This window comes from Schistocerca cancellata, chromosome 5 (assembly GCF_023864275.1).
Source record: "Schistocerca cancellata isolate TAMUIC-IGC-003103 chromosome 5, iqSchCanc2.1, whole genome shotgun sequence".
NCBI classification, from domain to species: Eukaryota; Metazoa; Arthropoda; class Insecta; order Orthoptera; family Acrididae; genus Schistocerca; species Schistocerca cancellata.
In genome coordinates, this window is record NC_064630.1 from 278,373,116 (window position 1) to 278,394,637 (window position 21,522).

General features: G+C 43.6%; 1 protein-coding gene across 1 annotated transcript in view; it reads right to left on the reverse strand.

Annotated features, from left to right (window-relative positions):
* Nucleotides 1-7,146: 7,146 nt before the first annotated feature.
* The window catches only part of LOC126187962 (uncharacterized), a 45,745-nt gene continuing 31,369 nt past the window's right edge, over nt 7,147-21,522 (reverse strand). Inside the window, exons 4-5 of the mRNA XM_049929344.1 lie at nt 16,430-16,569; nt 7,147-7,458 (exon numbers count right to left, since the gene is read on the reverse strand). Of these exons, the coding sequence (XP_049785301.1) occupies nt 7,270-7,458; nt 16,430-16,569 (329 nt within the window). The 3' untranslated portion in view covers nt 7,147-7,269. The remainder of the gene's footprint in view (nt 7,459-16,429; nt 16,570-21,522) is intronic.

The following is a 21,522-nucleotide window of genomic DNA, read 5'->3' on the forward strand; positions in this document are numbered from 1 at the left end:
GAATGAGGACTAAATTTTGGACAGTTAGAATGGTCTATGATCAGCTTGGAATATGTTCTGCTGATGACTCTACAGACAGTATTCTAAGTCTGCTCTCCAATTCCATGGAAGTCTGATGAAACTTGTCTGTTATAACTGCCAACATCCGTATCATGTTTTACTCGTCTGTTTGTTACTTGTGAGCAATCTTTCCTGGGGTATCTGTGCCCACCGACCTTCTATCCTTGTACTCACTCCTGCTTCCGCTGCGCGAGTGTACCTTAACTAAGGACTTTGGTGCAAGCGCTGTCCCGGCCAACGAGGATTAAAGATTGCTGTGTGGATAGCGTGGATGGCGATTTTGTGGTTGAACAAAGCTTCTATTTTGTCCTGGACTGGCTTTTGACCTGTTCACTTCTTGTCGTGTGTTGCAGTGTGGTAAAATCGTTGTTGCTCTGAATTACACTGAGGAGGAAGGAGAGTGATGTTTGTATGCATCCTGGGATTGTATAATATATGAAGTTACAGTTAAACATTTGTCTGAGCACCTGCTGGAAAACAATTGGATATTTTTCTGTACAAGAGAGCTTGCAAGGGTTTCCCGCCTGTACAAAGGTAGTATCAGTAGCGAAAATTGGAGTAGCAGATACGATTAATGTTGGCCGGTTCTGTTCTTTTGTATGATGCATATGATTCGTAATCGACTTGGTTAAAAACACTCTTGATTCACGATTTAGTTTCACGAATAAATTGTGGATGAAATCTTTGTCTTTGAAGAAAAATAAGGATATTCAAGTATACATCGTGCTGTAAATAGAATTGCCTACATTCTTGTGCCTTCAGCACGATCATTACCTCAATGAGAAGTATATTTTCACATTTTACAGTCTTTGAAACAGAGTGAGATTACTTACAATATCATGGCAGATTTGGTTCAGGTTCTCGAAGGTAAGAAGATGAGAACTTCGGATGAACAGCTGTGCTGCCATGTTGAATGTCATATTCTCTGAAAATTCTCTGTTCTGTTTCTTTAAAGAAAAGTTTCTAGGATATAGGTTCACTCCAGTATTGTAAATATAGAATCGAGTGCTATTACTGTGAATGCAATCGAATGGAAAACTGGAGTGTTAAAAAGGAGCTACTGCAAGCTATGACATGAACCTCAGTTCGTAATGACTGCATGTGCCCTCCTTATTCTGCTACATTCACTTAACAGGCTGTTAACTATTGTATCAGGCCCTCACTACGTGCTCTTGTATAAGAGATAGAGTTTCTTGCACCATGCTTTACGAACTAATGAAAATACTTGTCTCTCTTCCCATGTTTTTATGTTGCATTCGTCTTTGTGCTGTCTGCCGACAGTGTTTTAATGTGCTGAAGGCCTGACCCACTTGCAGCATAGCTTCCCACTTCAACAGCTAGCTCTGTCTTTTCACGTCATACACAGTATTGACGACCGCACGATCAGTCATCGTCTTCGTGACAAGAAAGAACATCAATGCTATTGCTCCTCGATTCACTCACAACAATTTAAGCTGTCCTATTAGGTTCCTGCCTAACTGCACACTTGGAAGTCGTCACTTGTGAGAAAAAAGAATAGGTATTTTGTTGCAGTTTGTTTTAGTCTTGGCATTTAAAGTTGTACTCTCAGGTTCCCGCCTAACTCCACACTCGGAAATCGCCACGTGTTCTTAAATACAGAGCCAAATATTTGTGAAAAGTCAGAATATAAATTTTATGGCTGCTCATTTCAGTCGCAGCAATTAAAGCTGACCTCTTAGTTCTAGCCTAACTGCACCCCCAGAAATCGCTAAATATGTATTTCATTCTTCGTTCTCAGATCAGACAGAACGTGAATAACATCCGATATTGGAGAAAGTACTTGTATTACATACATAAGAAAGTCCCAGAACGTGTTAACAACGCTAACGCGACAAAAAGAAGTATTCCCACATGACAGAATACGAACAAACGTATTTCGACTGCAGAAAACACGACGTTATCCATTACACTAGCACTTAGTCATGTGATGTATATCTCCTTTCTTGATTAACAAATTCTCTCCTGAAGGCCTATATCGTTGATGCGTTATTGAAATTTAATGATGACGTTGACGTCTTTGTCATAAATTTTCAATGTTCCGTTATCTTGAAAAGGCGGGCTGCAAGATATAAAACAAGTTAGTTTCATGTTTAATTTTTAAATTATTCATGATAATAACTCACTCCTGAGAGAGTACTCTTACATGAAGGCGTTAACCATCGGTAAATCATTATGTGACATTTTATACAGCAGTAATTATAATAAATCATTCCAATAACGACGTGTTTTTGTAAATCTCCAGAATGCGCGCATGAAGTCTTGTGAGAGGTCTGTATCGAACGCTAACGAAAGTGGATAGCCGATCACGTTGTTGTCGATATTGCGTGTGACGTCAAAATGACTTCATGTTTGCGGGAAATATTAAATGAGAGATCCCCGTAATTTTAGCAATCGCACTAGTCACGATTTCAGTGTACCGTAATCTTACAAAGTCAGACAATTGAAACATTTCAGAGCTTATTAGCTATCCATATAGTGATTATCAGGTGATTTTACTTAGGCCACTCTCATGTGGTTCCTGACCAACGTCGATGTCAACAGCTTAGTTCGTGTTGGCCGTTGAGAGATTATAGATCAATCACCTAGAATAATTAAGGGTAACACGATAGAAGGTTCTTCACAACGTTATAAACATAGGAAAGTCAAATATATATTCCCTGGGCTATTCAGTCGTTTCCCCTAAGTTGTATGAACTATTTAATTAAATAGCGTTAAAATATCGTCAGACCTGGAGAGACCCGAGCAGTTGGGGGTTGAAGCAGGGAAGAAATTTTCTTCGAGTACTTGGGGTCTCCGAACACTGAAATAAAAGAAAACGGCTAATAAAATACAAAATGCCCGAAATTAGCTTGCTTGATAACCATGTTACAAGGTAGCATCTATCCGGGTTCCCGGGTTCGATTCCCGGCGGGGTCAAGGATTTTCTCTGCCTCGTGATGACTGGGTGTTGTGTGCTGTCCTTAGGGTAGTTGGGTTTAAGTAGTTCTAAGTTCTAGGGGACTGATGACCATAGAGGTTAAGTCCCATAGTGCTCAGAGCCATTTGAACCATTTTGAAGGTAGCATCTACCATTCACCTAGGTTCGAAACCTTGCTGTGGTCTCAGGAAAAGTAACCGATGTAGCAGACAAGGACGCCTCATTGGGACACAGTACGTAGTATAGTGTACCACTTTCTTGCAGGCTATCACTTTGCGATGAAGTAAAAGAGCACAGGATCAGAGGACAGAAGTTGTGGAAGAGATGAGAGACAATATAATCTACAAATACCAGACAAAAAATTAGTCAGTGCCAGGATACATTACACTAACACAGTGTAACACGGCCTTTAGTTTTGATAATGGACTCAGTTCGGTGAGGATGAGGGTCCTCAAGTTCGTTCGAGTACGCCACATCTGGATGAATGAACTCACTGATTCCGTAGAGTCACCAAATTGTGGGGTTGTTGATCGTTACTTTACATTCGCCGTTCTAAAGAGTTCCACATATCCTCTATCGACTGATTTAGCAGGCCAGAGGGGGTGCGATAGGGTACCTGAATGTCCGTTAAATCAAGGAAGTTCATATGCATGTTCATGTTGTCATCTTGGAACACTGGGGTATCCGCATCATTCTTACCATTAAGATCTAGATGAAAGGGCAACACTTAGTCGCTGACAATGTTAAAATAAAAATCGTATGTACGTGTTCACGGTAGCCTGAGTGAGTGGGCTTCAGTCATGGTGAGGAAAGCGCGAACCCCTAGGGCAGCTCCAGCCCAAAGTATACCCTTCATACACCGCAGTTTGAACTTAATCATTGAGCCGTCGGTGAACTGGACACTTTGCTTTATTTAAGAAGACGACGGCCACACTGTTCGCATCTAGTCTGTTACTATTCAATTTCTGTATTTCGCACCCTGTATGTTCCCAAATTACGAACAGAATTAATCATGTCTTATTCCTACTATACTACGTATGCAGAATAATCAAAATTTCTTTATTTACTGTCATTCCTGCTGTCAGAATTTTAACAGCCTTTGGAGACCACGAAGTAGACGGATTTAAAAAATTCTGCTACCTAGGTAGCAAAATAACCCGTGTGGGCCGGAGACAGGCCGTCATAAAAAGCTGACTAGCACTGGCCAAGAGAAGTCGACTAGTATCAAACGTAACTCTTAATCTGAGGCAGTAATTTCTGAGAATGTACGTTTGGAGCATAGCATAGTATGGTACTGAGACATGAGCTGTGGGAAAACTGGAACGGAAGACAGGCGAAGCACTTGAGATGTCACGATACAGAAGAATGTTGAAAGTTACGTATAGTGATAAGATAGGGAATGAGGAGGTTTTCTGCATTATCTGCGAGGATAGGGATATATGGAAAACATCGACAAGAAGCAGAGAGAGGATAATAGCACATCTGTAACACATCAGGCAATAATTTCCATCCCGGGTTCCCGGGTTCGATTCCCGGCGGGGTCAGGGATTTTCTCTGCCTCGTGATGACTGGGTGTTGTGTGATGTCCTTAGGTTAGTTAGGTTTAAGTAGTTCTAAGTTCTAGGGGACTGATGACCATCGATGTTAAGTCCCATAGTGCTCAGAGCCAGCCAATAATTTCCACGGTGCTGCTGGGAGCTGTAGAGGGTAAAAACCGGGAGACAGAAATTGGAATACCTCTAGCAAATAACTGAGGATATCTGTTGCAAGTGCTACTTTGAGATGAAAAGGTTGGAGCAGAAGAGGAAAGCGTCAAACTAGTCAGAAGACTGATGACTCATAAAAAGAAAGTTTAGATCGTTGTATAGGATTTGATTTTGTTGGTTCAGTCTTGTCCAACATGTTGTTGTTGTTGTTGTTGTGGTCCTCAGTTCAGAGACTGGTTTGATGCAGCTCTCCATGCTACACTATCCTGTCCCAGTACCTATGCAACCTACATCCTTCTGAATCTGCTTGGTGTATTCATCTCTTGGTCTCCCTCTACGATTTTTACCTTCCACGTTGCCCTCCAGTACTAAATTGGTGATCCCTTCTTCTAGTCAAGTTGTGCCACGAATTTCTCATCTCCCCAGCTCTGTTCAATACCTCCTCATTAGTTATGTGATCTACCCATCTAACTAATATTCAGCATTCTCCTGTAGCACCACATTTCGAAACCTTCTATTCTCTTCTTGTCCAAACTATTTATCGTCCACGTTTCACTTCCATAAATGGCTACGCTCCATACAAATATTTTTAGAAACGACTTCCTGACACTTAAATCTATACTCGATGTTAACAAATTTCTCTTCTTCAGAAACGCTTTCCTTGCCATTGTCAGTCTACATTTTATATCCTCTCTACTTCGACCATCATTTTATTTTGCTCCCCAAATAGCAAAACTCCTTACTACTTTAAGTGTCTCATTTCCTAGTCTTATTCCTTCAGCATCACCCGACTTAATTCGACTACATTCCATTATCCTCGTTTTGCCTTTGTTGATGTTCGTTTTATATCCTCCTTTCAAGACACTGTCCATTCTGTTCAGTTGCTGTTCCAAGTCCTTTGCTGTCTCTGACAGAATTACAATGTCATCGGCGAACCTCAAAGTTTTTACTTCTTCTCCATGGATTTTAATACCTACTCCGAATTTCTGTTTTGTTTCCTTTACTGCTTGCTCAATATACAGATTGAATAACATTGGGAATAGGCTACAACCCTGTCTCACTCCCTTCCCAACCACTGCTTTTCTTTCATGTCCATCGATTCTTACAACTGTACAAATTGTAAATAGCCTTTCGCTCCCTGTATTTTACCCCTGACACCTACAGAATTTGAAAGAGAGTATTCCAGCCAACATTGTCAAAAGCTTTCTCTAAGTCTACAAATGCTAGAAACGTAGGTTTGCTTTTCCTTAATCTTGTCCTTCATAATGTCAGTAAATGGTCTATTCACAAGCTAACGCGGAACTTATAAAACGTACCTAGGTTTTACTAAACTATAGAAGCAAATACGATCTGCAGTGTTACTCCACTTGACTTAAAGTTGTCTCTACGGCTTTATGTGCTTACCTGCTGCTAGAGACACAGTATTCTGCGATTCAGCAGAACGTTATCGCATCAGTACGCTCTGTGCTGTTGCGACTAAAGATGGCCGCGCCACTCTCTGCTTACACCATAGAAGAACAGCGTTCCGTAGTCAGTATTCTATGGTCAGACTGTGTACCAGTCTCAAATTTCAAGAATTGTGTGCAAGACGTGTTCTAAAAAAAAAAATCGATGAAAAGCAGAGACAAAACCGTGTGAAAATCTGTCATCACATACGGGATTATCACGCTAATAGACGTGAAACATGTCTGAAACAAATCATCACAGGATATGAAACATGGATTCACTACTTCGACCCAGAGAGCAAGAGCAGGGGCTTGAAGAATCCGGAAGATCTCCAGTCAAAAATAAATTAAAGATCAACATTCGGTAGGAAAAGTGCTGATTCCAGCTTTCTCTGACTCACCTTGGCCAGCCACGGAATATTACCTGGAAAAGAGCCCAGCAGTAAACAGTGAACGTTACAGTGACATGGTCTTAAGCAAGCTGAAGCCTGCTGTTCGCAGTAAACGCAAATGTCAATTGTCGGAAGACGTTATTTTGTTGCCATGACAATGTGCGTCCACCTTCCGCCAGCCACATAGACCGAAGTCTCCAGATTCTGCGTTTCGAGAAGTTGGAGCATTGTGCACACATTCCCGTCGCGATCTCGTCCCGTCGGATAACCACCCGTTTGGTCCTCTTAAAGACGCTTTAAGAGGCCGTCGATTCAGCTTCGATCAACAGGTGAAGGAAACGGTGCGTACGTGGCTTGCTGTACAACCAAAAATATTTCTTTCAGAGGATACGGGAAAGCTCGTGGAACGGTGGACCAGTTGCATTGAAAAGCAGTGTGACTTCGTTGAAACATAATATCAATAAATATGGTGTGTTCTTGTAATACATTATAAAAATAGATTGCAGATACTTATTGACTGATCCTAGTATTCGTAGAACACTTAAAATTCTATGGTCACTACCAACGGACCATTATTCTTTATATATGAAAAGTAGCAACAGTATGGTTCAGTGTACTCAACAGTCTAAATTTTATTGCAGGTTAATGCATATTTTTAAACTCCTTATGACACAAAGTGTGCGTTCATCTACAAGGGAAATGTGCGTGAGCTCAGGTTATCGGTGCCGTCAGCGAGTACGACGTCGACGAGCAGCCCTGGCCGCCTTGGAGTGCTGCCCACGCCTTCCCGCCGCCATCTTCCGCCTCCTTACCAGCTGCCGCCTCCGCAGGCGATCCTCCTGCTCGCTTCCTGACTCGGAGTCGTCGTCTGAATCGCCATTGTATCCCTCCTCAGGAACGCAGGGCATCAGCGTTAGCTGCAGAGTGAGATGTAACGTGTGTGAAAGGAATTAAGCAACTGTAAGAAAAAGTTTCAAATACACAGACGGAAACGGGAAATGTTACATCATGAAACACCAGTTCGATGCTTACAAAACTTTGTGAGGATGTTCCTCACGGAATGCGTAAAAAGGATTAAGCTTTCAGAATGAGATATTCACTCTGCAGCGGAGTGTGCGCTGATACGAAACTTCCTGGCAGATTAAAACTGTGTGTCGGACCGAGACTCGAAATTGGGACCTTTGCCTTTCGCGGGCAAGTGCTCTACCAACTGAGCTACCCAAGCACGACTCACGCCCCGTCCTCACAGCTTTACTTCTGCCAGTACCTCGTCTCCTACCTTCCAAACTTTAGAGAAGCTCTCCTGCGAACCTTGCAGAACTAGCACTCCTGAAAGAAAGGATATTGCGGAGACATGGCTTAGCCACAGCCTGGGGGATGTTTCCAGAATGAGATATTCACTCTGCAGCGGAGTGTGCGCTGATGGCTCATTCTGGAAACATCCCCCAGGCTGTGGCTAAGCCATGTCTCCGCAATATCCTTTCTTTCTGGAGTGCTAGTTCTGTAAGGTTCGCAGGAGAGCTTCTGTAAAGTATGGAAGGTAGGAGACGAGGTACTAGCAGAAGTAAAGCTGTGAGTACCGGGCGTGAGTCGTGCTTGGGTAGCTCAGTTGGTAGAGCACTTGTCCGCGAAAGGCAAGGGTCCCGAGTTCAAGTCTCGGTCCGGCACACAGTTTTAATCTGCCAGGAAGTTTCAGGATTAAGCTTTAATTCTATTCGGAAATGATTTCCTTCATCAGTATCAGTACGTAATGTAACCCCCACGAATACGAATACATTCTCGTATTAATTGTGGTACGCTTTTTCGAGAAATTTGTAGCCAGACCGGAAACACATGCTGCGCTGCTTCACGACGATCGCTGCGTGGCCCTCGCATCCCCGACATGGTCTACACGTGATCAATCAGGGAACAAGGCAGGCCACTCAAGAATCCGTACATTCCTCATGTGTATTGTGGTGTCAAATGTTGCGTGGAGTAGGGCATTAACCTTGTAAGAGGTCCATGACTAAGGACTTTATTGCTAGCGCACTCGAGCAGATGTAACTTCGGTGGATTGCTTACGTGCTGCTTACGATATGTAAGCTACAATAGAATCGCAGACGAGAGAGTAGTGCCGGCAGCAGTAGCAGAAGTAGCTCGCAGTCGGGCGGTTGGGTCAGGTCGCTATTAGAAAGCATTTGTCGAGTTGTATAGCTCACAGAAAGCACTTGTGTCCTGTATGGAATTACGAAGGCCGGTCCTGGAGAGCCATGGCGGTGCCTGAGCGATGCAGTGTAAGGTAAAAGCAAAAATTGTTATTTATAGCCGCGCGCATATGTAAATTGTAACAACTGATTTTATACTATTGTTATATCAACTCCCATGTAAAATGTTTTTTAAAAATCTTTTAATAATGATCTTTCTTATAAAACTAACTTCTGACAGTCATTCATCTGAATTTAAAGATTTTACTAATTTATCCTATCCATGGTCATCCCGACTATTGTAAGGAAAAATCAGTTGTTTCTTTTTACACATGACAAATCTAGTGGCCAGCATTGCACTGGGCTGTGCCAAAAAAAATTCTTATAGGAGCAGATATATACGCGTTATCTGGTTACTTCATTGAGGTAAGAATTTTCAGTTTATTCAGAATGACGTTTCAGGGCCATGACGCAGCATTGCTGACGCCCAGATTTACCAGTTTAAATTCACAGTCAGTTAACTATCGAAAGGTTATATATGAGTCACATTTTTATCGAGAGGTTAGTCATCCCATTTATGGGGAGGTTACGGAAATAAATAAACTGTTGAGAGGTTACAACCTGCTAGAATATATCGTTCCGTAGCCTGGTCATGCAAAGTATGACAACCTGGTTTATCATTCTCCTCCGTAGGATATTTACAGTAACGTAATCCTTCTGTTAACTATATAAATGATCCCTAGACCAAATGCTATCCAGTAGACTTGACCCTACCTTTCTACAATCAACAGAATCCTAGATATGAGCACTGGAAAACCCAGTTTTTATGTGCGCCGGTTTGGAACATATTAAGTAGCCCATTCTGTCGCATGCGTACCGATTCCCTATTAAACCATTTTAAAAAATTCACACGTTTCCTAACCGCAGCATCTCCGGTATTTACAGAAAACCCATAATTTGGTTAGTAATTAAGTCTAACATACTAACGCAAACATTTTGTGTACCGTAAATGTGATGGCACAGTCTTCTACTAACAGTTTTCACGCTGAATATCTTTTGTTAAAGAAAAAACACCTACGTTGCAAGAAATTTAAATCAAGTCCGTCAAGTCAAGGGCATAGCACAAAAACATAAATGACAGGAACTAAAAACGGTGGTACATTTCGCTTTGTACTTTCTACTATCGTTCAAGGCTTATCTCAATCCACATCTATACAGATAATACACTGTTTGAGGTCCCAAAAGCTATTGTGAACACGTGCTTATCCAGGTCGTGAAGGCCCAAGTGATGTAGACTGGCCGCCGTGTCTCCCTCTGCCTTGCGGCGTCATATGGGTACACGGAGCGGTATGTGATCTGCACGCCGCTCTCCCGGCCTTTTTGTAGACTTTCCAGACTGTGAAGCCGCTGCTACTGTCGAGCAGATACTCAGCTGGCATCACGAAGCTGGGAGCAATTTGTACTATCCAAATATATTGCAAGTAAATTGTGTTGAACTTACCCTTTGCTAACGTGGTCGAACCATGGTTTACGACAATATAATTTCACCACAAACAGAACAAGCTAGTTAGAAGCTGTATCGTTTAAAATTTAGAGAAATACTGAGTTATTTGCTAATCGTCCATCTCTGTGCGTCTACGTTCCTCAGTATCCTCGAAATTCCGTTAGAATTAACTAGTTTTTATCAGCTTAGCAAATTTCACCATTTGATTTTTCACTGTTTTTGTTCCCTCTTGGTTTCTATGGGTATTCTTCGTCTCTCTGGAGTTTTTATGAATTTAACTTTTCTTCTTCTTCAGTCTATCTGAATTACGACTTATTTCAACTGGAGGCGCTCCATCCAATCCTGTTCTGACTATATTCCTTCACCTGTCTGTAAGTTCGTCCTCTTGTAATGTCGTCCATCATTCCAATTCTCTTCCAACCTCTTCCTCTCATCCCTTTCACTTTTCCCTCTATAGTTCTTTGATGCAGATAATTCCTACGTAGTACACTATGTTATCAAATGTATCTGGACATCTGCCTGAAAGTTACTTGCAAGTTCGTGGTGCCCTCCATCGGTAATGCTGGAATTCAATATGGTGTTGGCCGACCCTTAGCCTTGATGACAGCTTCCACTCTCGCAGGCATACGTTCAATCAGGTACTGGAAGGTTTCTTGGGGAATTGCAGCCCATTCTCCACGGAGTTCTGCACTGAGGAGAGGTTTCGATGTCGATCGGTGAGGCCTGGCACGAAGTCGGCGTTCTAAAATATCCCAAAGGTGTTCTATAGGATTCAGATCAGGACTCTGTGCAGGTCAGTCCATTATAGGTATCTTATTGTCGTGTAACCACTCCGCCGTAGGCCGTACATTATGAACAGGTGCTCGATGGTGCTGAAAGATGCAATCGACATCCATAAGTTGCTCTTCAACAGTGGGAAGCAAGAAAGTACTTAAAACATCAATGCAGGCCTGTGCTGCGATTGTGCCACGCAAAACAACAAGGGGTGCAAGCCCCTCCATGAAAAACACAGCCACACCACAACAACATCGCCTCCGAATTTTACTGTTGGCACTACAAACACTGGCAAGTGACGTTCACCGGACATTCGCCGTACCCACATCATGCCATCGGATCACCACATTGTGTACCGTGATTCGTCACTCCACACAACGTTTTTCCGCTGTTCAATCGCCCAATGTTTACGCTCCTCACACCATGTGAGGCGTCGTTTGGCATTTACTGGCGTGAAGTGTGGCTTATGAGCAGCCGCTCGACTATGAAATCAAAGTTTCCTCACCTCCCAACTAACTGTGCAGAGTATTCTGATGCAGTTAGGAATTCCTATGTGATGGTCTGGATAGATGTCTGCCTACTACACATCACAACCCTCTTCAACTGTCGGCGGTCTCTGACAGTCAACAGACGAGGTCAGCCTGTACCCTTTTGTGCTGTTCGTGTCCCTTCACGTTTCCACTAACTATCACATCGGAAACAGAGGACCTAGGGATGTGTAGGGGCGTGGAAATCTCGCGTACAGACGTATGACATAAGTGACCTCCAATCACCTGACCACGTTCGAAGTCCGTGAGTTCCGCGGAGTGACCCATTCTGCTCTCTCACGATGTCCAATGACTACTGAGGTCGCTGATACAGAATACCTGGCCGTACGTGGCAGCACAATGAATCTAATATGAAAAACGTTTGTTTTTGTAGGTGTTCGCATACTTTTGATCACATAGTGTGTATGCCCGGCCGAAGTTTTTTCATCTTTCTGATAACTTTCAATAAATTTCTTTGTTGCCATATTTTCTTCAGTACGTCTTCACTGTTAGGTCTCTCAGTCAGTTTCACCTTAAGCATTATTCTTCTTAAGACTTTCTAAATATCTTTCTTCTTTCTTTTTAACTGTCCACGATTCACTGCTATATGACACGACACTCTAGAAATGATATTTAGCAAGTCTTTTTCTTAGTTACGTTGGCATTCTTATGAATGTTAGCTAATGAATAGAATTAACTGCTTCACATTTTCAAACGCTCTCTTTCACATGGATATCCTCCTCCTTATTTTTTGTCTTCTGCTTGTGTTCTTTGTCATTAAACTAGTTCTATCGTTTTTTTCGAAGACTATGTTAACTGAAGCCTTTATCACTTTTCTCTTCCCCATATTTATTTATGTTCCATATTACTCGTTCCTTCTTGCAAGACTTTTCATAGCCACATTTTAAAAACATTTCTGATTCCGCTATCTCCGCATGATCATTCACGTATTTTACACTCTGTATCCTTTCGCTTCTAATTACAATGCCTCTTGCCTCTTCTTTGTTTTTACCTGTAAGTTCTTCTCCAAATACACTGAATACTTCGGTGACTGTGAGCACCCCTTCTAATGTTCATCCCTTCTGTCTCCTCATTCGATAAATTGTCCCTTTTTTTCTTTGTGTATACCTCTTTAATTTAATTTAATATCTTTCCAGTCTATACCAACATCTTTTTAAAAATCTCACTAGTATGCTCCAGGTGATTATCGAAAGCCTTCTGCATGTCGATAAAACAAACATACACCTACTTCCTCATTTCTGTCATTCTTTCCCCAATCATCATCTGACAACGTATAGATTCTCTTGTTCCTTTACTTTTTCTAAAGTCGAACTGGTCCTCCCTAGCATTTTCATCAATTTTTTTTTCAATTCTCCTTGGCATTTTCAATTCTCCTTTCTCCTTAGTATTTTCATTATCAAACGCAATGTAAAAAAGTCAACCAGCGACGGCCCATGATAGGCCTACCAGAATAAACAACATCACACTGTAAACTAAACGACGCTAGAAACCACAGGCGGAAGACTGTTGACCTGTTTTTCAACAGCATCCTAATTTTTCACTGCTTTCTACCTCCCATCACATTGCAGTTGTCTGAGATGTATTCTGCGTCTGTTGGTTACAGTCATCAAACGTGTATACAGTACATTTTTTTGATAACACTAATTTGCCATCCACGACACTACTACTGCACTAAACCACAGAGCTGAGCAATAATGTTGCCACTGCTACTCAGCAAGCTATTACAAAGCATTCGTCGCTCGTAAGTTAGTATAGAAATTTCACTATCATGCACTTCTAGAAAACAATTCTCAAACACCAAAAATGCAAAATGTTACAGCATGGACCCTCGACCGATCGTTATCAAACTGGTACAACCGAATTTCCGTGCCTATAGACATGGGCGTCTACAGAAATTTATCGGCAGGGGTAAGAGACTAAAACAGTTATTTTTGCTATAAACTGTCTGTTTCGAGATGTATCATGCCACAAGAATTAATTTTATAGGTAATACAAAAAACGTATTCCTGGGAAATTGATGATTAGCCAGCCACTCTTAAATTCTGTAATGAACAAAAACTCTGTATTCCAAATACCAGCTGGTGGGAGGGGGTCGGGAACCCCCCCCCCCCATCCCCACCCATTGCTACACCTTTGGCATATGTTGATTAAAATTTGTCATGCGGGTTTGTTTTCGACTTTCAGTATACAAAGTGGCCACAAGCAGTCTGAAAACCCTGTGAGGATGTTTCTTGTCAGTTGTGCTAGGGGTTAATTGATAAGAAAAAATTGATATGCTGGATCGTTTCTGAGTTAATTAGCGTTGAAGTTACCTAATCAAGCCGTAGCGTCCACACATTCAAGCAGCTCGCTAGATACAATTAGTGTCAGTTGTTCTTATATCGCAGATGATAGTGCACGAGACTTTTCCGTCACTGGCTCAGGTTCGATCCTCAGTGGCATTTCATATCCAGTTTTTGAATCACTCTTATGTTCGTTTTTTGTAAACCAAACGAAGAACACTTTGGCGATACCGTCTCCGGCGGGCCACTTGCATTTGCGCGCCCAACGACCTGATTGTCTAACTTCAATGCTGTTCATCTCACAAACGGCCCATTGTATCGATTTTTTTTTCTTTACAATTATTTCTCACCACATCCCATCCTGAAACACCCTTAAAAGATTTTCAGACTGTTTCGGACCACCCAGTATGAAAAAACCATTCCTACAATGAACAATGGAGTCAGTGCATGATGTATACTGGGAGTGTCTAATGTTACTGGAATTTTTCAGATGGAAGCCGCCAGAGGATGTGCACGCACAGCCAATCACCGTCTTTAGGATTTGGAGAAAGGTTGGGACACTGGAGAAACATGTCGACAGATCGCACAGACAGTTGGATGCAGTGCAATGACTGCAGAACAAGTGGTGGAGAGACGGACTTACGACAACAACGCTGCGATGTTAGGCAAGAGTCTTCCAGAAGAATTTCACCACGAGAACGTCGTACCATTGTTCGACTGTCTCTGACGAACAGATGGATGACAACATAAAACCGGGCAGAGGCTACAGGCGGTGTGTCACCACGAAACATCGGTTACACCTTGCTAGATGCTGATGCCTCATCACAGACAATAGAGTTGCGTGGTATAGAGTCAAGAGCCACCTGGAGCATAGAGTGGCAGTCTGTGCTGTTCAGCGACGAGTCTCGTTTCAGACTGTGATGGTCATATCGATGTCATCGTGTCCGTAGACTACCTAGTGAAAGGGCACAGGAAGATCTCGATACACATACACAGAAACTCCTGAAATCATAGTATGGGTAGCTATTTGATAAAACAGAAATGTATTTATTAAACGGCAACCTTACTGAAATTAGAATTATATTAATAACTTCAACTGCTGGCGGGCGTTGATGTATAACGGGGACACGTGAAAATGTGTGCCCCGACCGGCATGCGAACCCGGGATCTCCTGCTTACATGGCAGACGCTCTACCCATCTGAGCCACCGAGACCATAGAGGATATTGCGACTGCAGGGACTATCTCGCGCACGCCTCCCGCGAGACCCACATTCTCACCCTGTACGTCCACACACTACTTTCGTAGTGTCCCACCCCAACATACTCCTTACTCGTGGTAGACATTCTGACCAAGTCCCGTATGAGTTCGGGGAATATGTGTGCATCCGCACAGAAGAAGAAGGTCATGGCCGGTATTGCCAGAACTATAGACTTATATGGATATGGTGTCTGTTCTTTCGGACATGTCCATATAAGTATACAACCTTACTGTGTCAAGGAGATACCACAGTAATTGGGTTAGATAGAGCAGCAATCAGTCGTAGAATTAAGTTGCTTTAATATGACATTTATAGTCACAACGCCGATCAGATTTAGCCCTGTGTCAGGTCATTATCAATGCAGTGCGGAATTGTAGCAGTTGTTCAGCTCAAGTGAATGCACGAACAACTGCTACAATTCCTCACTGCATTGATGATGACCTGACACAGGGCTAAGCCTGATCTGCGTTGTGACTATAAATGTCATATTAAAGCAAGTTAATTCTACGACTGATTGCTGCTCTATCTAACCCAATATAACCACAGTCGTTGCGCGCACCCACCCCATGGAGGGCAACCTGACCACAGTAATTGTTATATTATCTCGGTAACAAAATCTAGATCAAAGTATTATTTAATTTCTGTGACCGATGCAAGCCAGCACAGGCCATCTTAAGATCTGGGCACCTAAAAACTTGTTGCAGCAGCTTTTGTGCGGCGTCCACTCAAATGATTTGGTAATTGTTGAAGGCAAGCTGAAGCTCGCCTTTTTTGTGCTCAAATAAGAGCAGTTTTCCGCTGACAGTAACTGTTCCACAGTTCCTAGACGCACGTAAATGCAGCTAACTTCTGAGTCACATCGATCAAACGCGAGACTGCAGGTCATTCAGTTGTGTGAAAAGTATATGAACGTATACCTTTTGTTAAACTTTTCTGCAAGAATATTGTTCTGAGTTTTCCCAAATGCCTAATTTGCGAGGGAAAGTAGGTCGTTGGAAGCCCTATCGACGTGGAGCTAATAATTGACGAAGCTACAGCACATATCGATGGTGATGGTGGGAATCTGCCGTAGCGTTGATCGAAGATGATACCAGTATCAATCTAAAATTGCTTTATCGACACCACGGAAGCTTGTACTTGAATTTTACTCAACCAGAATACGAGTACGGTCTGTCAACAACAGAGCAATGTAAAGTGACTCGATGGGAGCGAGCACAGGTACAGAAAACAATAAGAAAAAATAAATCTGTATTGGATCCACACAACCGTTGCATCATAGATACTAATCAAGCTATCAGTTGCACATGTCTGTCTTTGATTACTGTGAAGCAGCTTACCTCGTCTTCATCCATTCGCCGGCAAAGGACTGTGCAAAAAGTGTGGACATCCAGACCCAACAGGAGGTCTCTGTTGCTAGGAGTATGTAGGACAACCGCTTTGCTATTTCCATGTCTGCTTTCTGCTGACTCGTCCGTATCTGGAAATAGTCACGAGTAGAATTATTATGATGTCGAGCATTCGGTATCACTTTTGCAGTGTAATCCACAACGAGAATAGCATAGTCGTTAAATGAATATGAGTCCATTCAGTGTTACGTATCGTATCTTAACAATACACTATTGCGTTGGTATAACTGACATTGAAGTTAGACTCTCAACGCTGAAAGAGTTCTTCAATGGCATTTCTTGTAGATACTTCATTGCCAAAGTGCTTAAAACGTCGGTACAGCTAGTTGGTCAGAGTACCGATGACCATGGTTGGTGTGGCGAAATCTCATATTACATGTTATAATAAAAGTGCACTAAAACTTCATTGCAGCTACCCTTTCTAGACGGCGCATATGGTATGTTGTGTGCAGTTCAGACTTGACACTACTATCATAAACTAATTTCATTTAAATTTTAATATATGTTACAGTTCGGTTTAATAGTATGAAATACTAGTCCCGACGGACAAGAGCCTTCCTGAAGGGAGTCACTGATGCTCAGAAAAGGCGCCGGAAGTGAACAGTGTTGCGTCAAAGCTCGTGCGTCCTACCGCCACGGAACTGATGTAGTGCGTTGTAATTTCTGTGTCTGCAAACCGTTGAGAACCAATAATGCTCTTACAATCAAGCACGCGATGCTTCACACTTCACCTCACAGCCATTGTAGTCAGCCGGTCTGTCGGAGTGGGCGAGCGGTTCTAGGCACTATAGTCTGGAACCGCGCGACCGCTACGGTCGCAGGTTCGAATCCTGTCTCGGGCATGCATATGTGTGATGTCGTTAGGTTAGTTAGGTTTAAGTAGTTCTAAGTTCTAGGAGACTGATGACCTCAGAAGTTAAATCCCATAGTGCTCAGAGCCATTTGAACCATTGTAGTCAACGGGCGTGCAGCGGTGGACACACTGCTTCCCGTCAGACCAAGTGAAGCATCGTCGGGCGAGACAAATACTTGTATGGGGGTCCATCTGGACATGCCGCATGTTGTTGCCTTTACGGCAAGAGGGACAGGAGAGGTAGTGGCGTAAAGTCCGTGATCACCGGTCTTTATGCCTATGTTTTGGATTAAATTCCGAACCTCTCCGCAGATTCTCTTGAAGTGAGGGCATGCGACATTATTGGTGGTGATCCGTCCGTTCGATGGGGACGCAAAGCCTGGCGGCCCCCTTGGTGTTATTCAAGAGGAGTAGGCTGTGTGCTGACAACATGTTTCTCTCTTCTCTCGTCATCAACCAACACATACACGACACCATACTACAAACACACCCGTTACAGCCATTGACACTTACACAACAAACAAAACTTACGCTTCAGGAAGGAAAGGTGTCTACGGTTGTACCTATCCTTCAGGGTCTCAAATGGTTCAAATGGCTCTGAGCACTATGGGACTCAACAGCTGAGGTCATAAGTCCCCTAGAACTTAGAACTACTTAAACCTAACTAACCTAAGGACATCACACACATCCATGCCCCAGGCAGGATTCGAACCTGCGACCGTAGCAGTCCCGCGGTTCCGGACTGCAGCGCCAGAACCGCTAGACCACCGCGGCCGGCTTCAGGGTCTCACAGCGATTCATGCCATAAGACTTTACTTAACACTGAGGCGACAAAAGTCTTTGGATAGCGATATCACATATATAGACGGCGATAGTATCGCGTACACAAGGTATAAAAAGCAGTGCATTGGTTCAGCTGTCATTTGTACTCAGGTGATTCATATGAAAAAGTTTCCGCTGTGATTATGGCCGCACGACGGGAATTAACGAGCCAATCAACGCGGAATGGTAGTTGGAGCTAGACGCATGGGACATTCCACTTCAGAAATCGTTAGAGGATTCAATGACCACAGTGTCAAGAGAGTGCCGAGAATATCAAATTTCAGGCATTACATCTCACGCAGTGGGTCTACCTCCTCGACTTAACCCCCAAGAGCAGCGGCGTTTGCGTAGAATTGTCAGCGCTAACAGACAAGCGACACTCCATGAAATAACCGCAGAAATCAAGGTGGGACGTACGACGAACGTATCCGTTAGGACAGTGCGGCGAAATTTGGCGTTAATGAGCTATGGCAGCAGACGACCGAAGGGAGTGCCTTTGCTAGGCATATCCTGCAGCGCCTCTCCTGGACTCGTGACCATATCGGTTGGATCGCAGACGACTAGAAAACCGTAACCTCGTCAGATGAGACCCGATTTCATTTGGTTAGAGCTGATGGTAAGGTTCGATTGTGGTGCAGACCCCAAGAAGCAATGGACCCAAGTTGTCAACGAGGCACTGCAGAAGCTGATGGTGGCTTTATATTGGTGTGAATTGTGTTTACATGGAATGGACTGGGTCCTCTGGTCCAACTGTATCGATGATTAACATGAAATGTTTATGTTCGGCCAGCTGGATACCATTTGGAGCAAACAGACGATGGAACTTCTATGGATGGAAATTCGACATGTCATTGGGCCACAATTGTTCTCGGCTGGTTCTGAGAGTATTCGGGACAGTTCGTGCGAATGATTTGGCCACCCAAACAACTCGAAATGAATCCCATTGAACATTTATAGAACATAATCGAGAGGTCAGTTCGTGCACAAAATCGTGCACCAGCAACACTTTCGCAATTATGGACGGTTATAGAAGCAACATGGCTCTCTGATTCTGTAGGGGACTTTCAAGAATTTGTTGACGCCTTGCCACGTCGAGCTATTGCACTACACTGGGTGAAAGGAGGTTCGACACGGTTATTAGGAGGTATCAAATCAAATGGCTCTGAGCACTATGGGACTTAATATTGGAGGTCATCAGTCCCATAGAACTTAGAACTACTTCAACCTAACTAACCTAAGGACATCACACACACCCATGACCGAGGCAGGATTCGAACCTGCGACCGTAGCGGTCGCGCGGTTCCAGACTGTAGCGCCTAGAACCGCTCGGCCACGCCGGCCGGCGGGATGTATCTCTCAGTATACTATATGCAGTATATGATTACCACTGTAGTTGAACTTTCGTTTTAGTTCTTAATGGCATTGTATTTATATATTCATCGTTTTTAGAAAGTTAATCAACAACCTCAGATCTAGCAAATACGTCAGGAATGGCTCGCAGAAATGGAAATTCCCTATTTAAGACGTTCTAACACAGATACTAATTACCATATGAGTACTAAATTTGATAGCATTAATTTCCAGAGTATGGGATGAATAATTTCCATGCGTCACAGAACCACCATCCAGTTCCAACTATAGCAAGCAGGTGCCGTGATCAATCATCGTGATTGATAGTCTCCCACACCTGACCAGTCGCAGTGCACTTGTTGACTATTATCAAAACAACAGTAATCCTGGAGCTGCACTTAGAGAATATCACCGGCTGAAACAATTATGGAAGATCCTCTTTCTCCACCTTTTGCGTGGAGAATGATGAAGAAGTTCGAATCAACTAGAGAACTGGGAGTAGCTGTGGGAAGGGGAAAATGACCGGTTGCACCATAGGTGGTCGATGAAATCGCGGTTGCTATGGCAGACAACGCTGCTCGCAATTCCTGAGAGCCAGGCAGAGCGCGTACTGTGTCACTACAGTTGAACCCTCCAGTGGGCTCGCCCCCAGCCTTTGCAGCACTTTTTCCCTTCTGTGCTGTACGTCTGTCCTCTTCCTATTCTTTTTCCTCCCCCTTGGGGGACATGTCTGGGGTATTATTGGGAATGTTTTGCATTCTGCCGCTGACCTGCAAACAGTATCAACTTTCTATTTGGCTCCCTTTTCCTTACTTTGTTTCCCTTCTCCTCTCGTCCCTCCGCTTCGGCGTTTGAGGCTCCTCTTCTTTCTTCTTCCTCCCTGTGAACTCCTGAAGACCGGCTCATGCGTCTGACGCGTAAAAGGTGACTTGGTAACACATAATTCCTAGCCCCGGGTCGACAGGTAAGGTTCGCACGTACCCCCTGGTACAGGCCAGGCCCAGGGAGGGGTGATTGCCTGAGCTGTCACCTTCCCAAATTGCCCATTGGTCCCTCTGTCAGGTGTTGGGGAGTTGTGACCTGAGGTGTGAACAATCACCTAAGGCAGGTGCACCCCCTTGTAAGTGGGCCCCCAGATGGAAGGAGTGCGTCATTGGAGATGCTGGCAATCATGGGGGATTTCCTCGTGATGAGTTAATCATCCTCTCCATCGACGTCGACGAAACGTAAACGCAATGAGGCTACTGATTCTAAGACCCTTCCCGCAGCACAGTGGTTCCTTGTGGTATCCCGTACTGAAGACGATCAGTCCCTCGCCACAGTCAGTCCTTTTATTATTCAGAAAGGTGTTGACGCCATTGTTGGACCTGTGAAATCCTGTTCTCGTTTACAGAAAGGCACTTCACTTTTGGAGATGGCTTCTGATTCTCAAGCACAACAACTACTTGCTGCCACACTTCTTCATGGCTACCCTGTTCATGTCGAGGCTCATAGAACTTTCACTTCTTCCCGTGGTGTAATTTACACGTCTGCTTGACGGTCTAACCGAAGCTGAAATACAATCTTACCTCTCTGATCAGGGTGTCATTTCTGTCCATTGTATAATGAAAAAGGTCGATTCCTCCTTGGTGCTCACCCACACTCTTTTCTTCACCTTCGGTGCGGTGATGATTCCGTCCAAGGTTAAAGCAGGCTATTAAATCATCACAGTCCGGTCGTACATTCCGAATCAGATGCGCTGCTACCAGTGTCATCGGTTGATTCACAGTAGAACGTCTTGTCGACTCCCAGCCACATGTATAACCTGTGGCAGGGATGCACATGAGGGCGAATGTCCACCTCCTTCTCTCCACTGTATCAACTGCAATGGCGGTTATGCAGCCTCCTCCCGGGATTATCCAATGTATCTAGATGAGTGGGTTGTTCAAGAGATTTGGGTAAAGGAAAAAGTGCCTTACCCAGTAGCTTGCAAGTTACTGGCTAGTCGCAAACCCAGTGT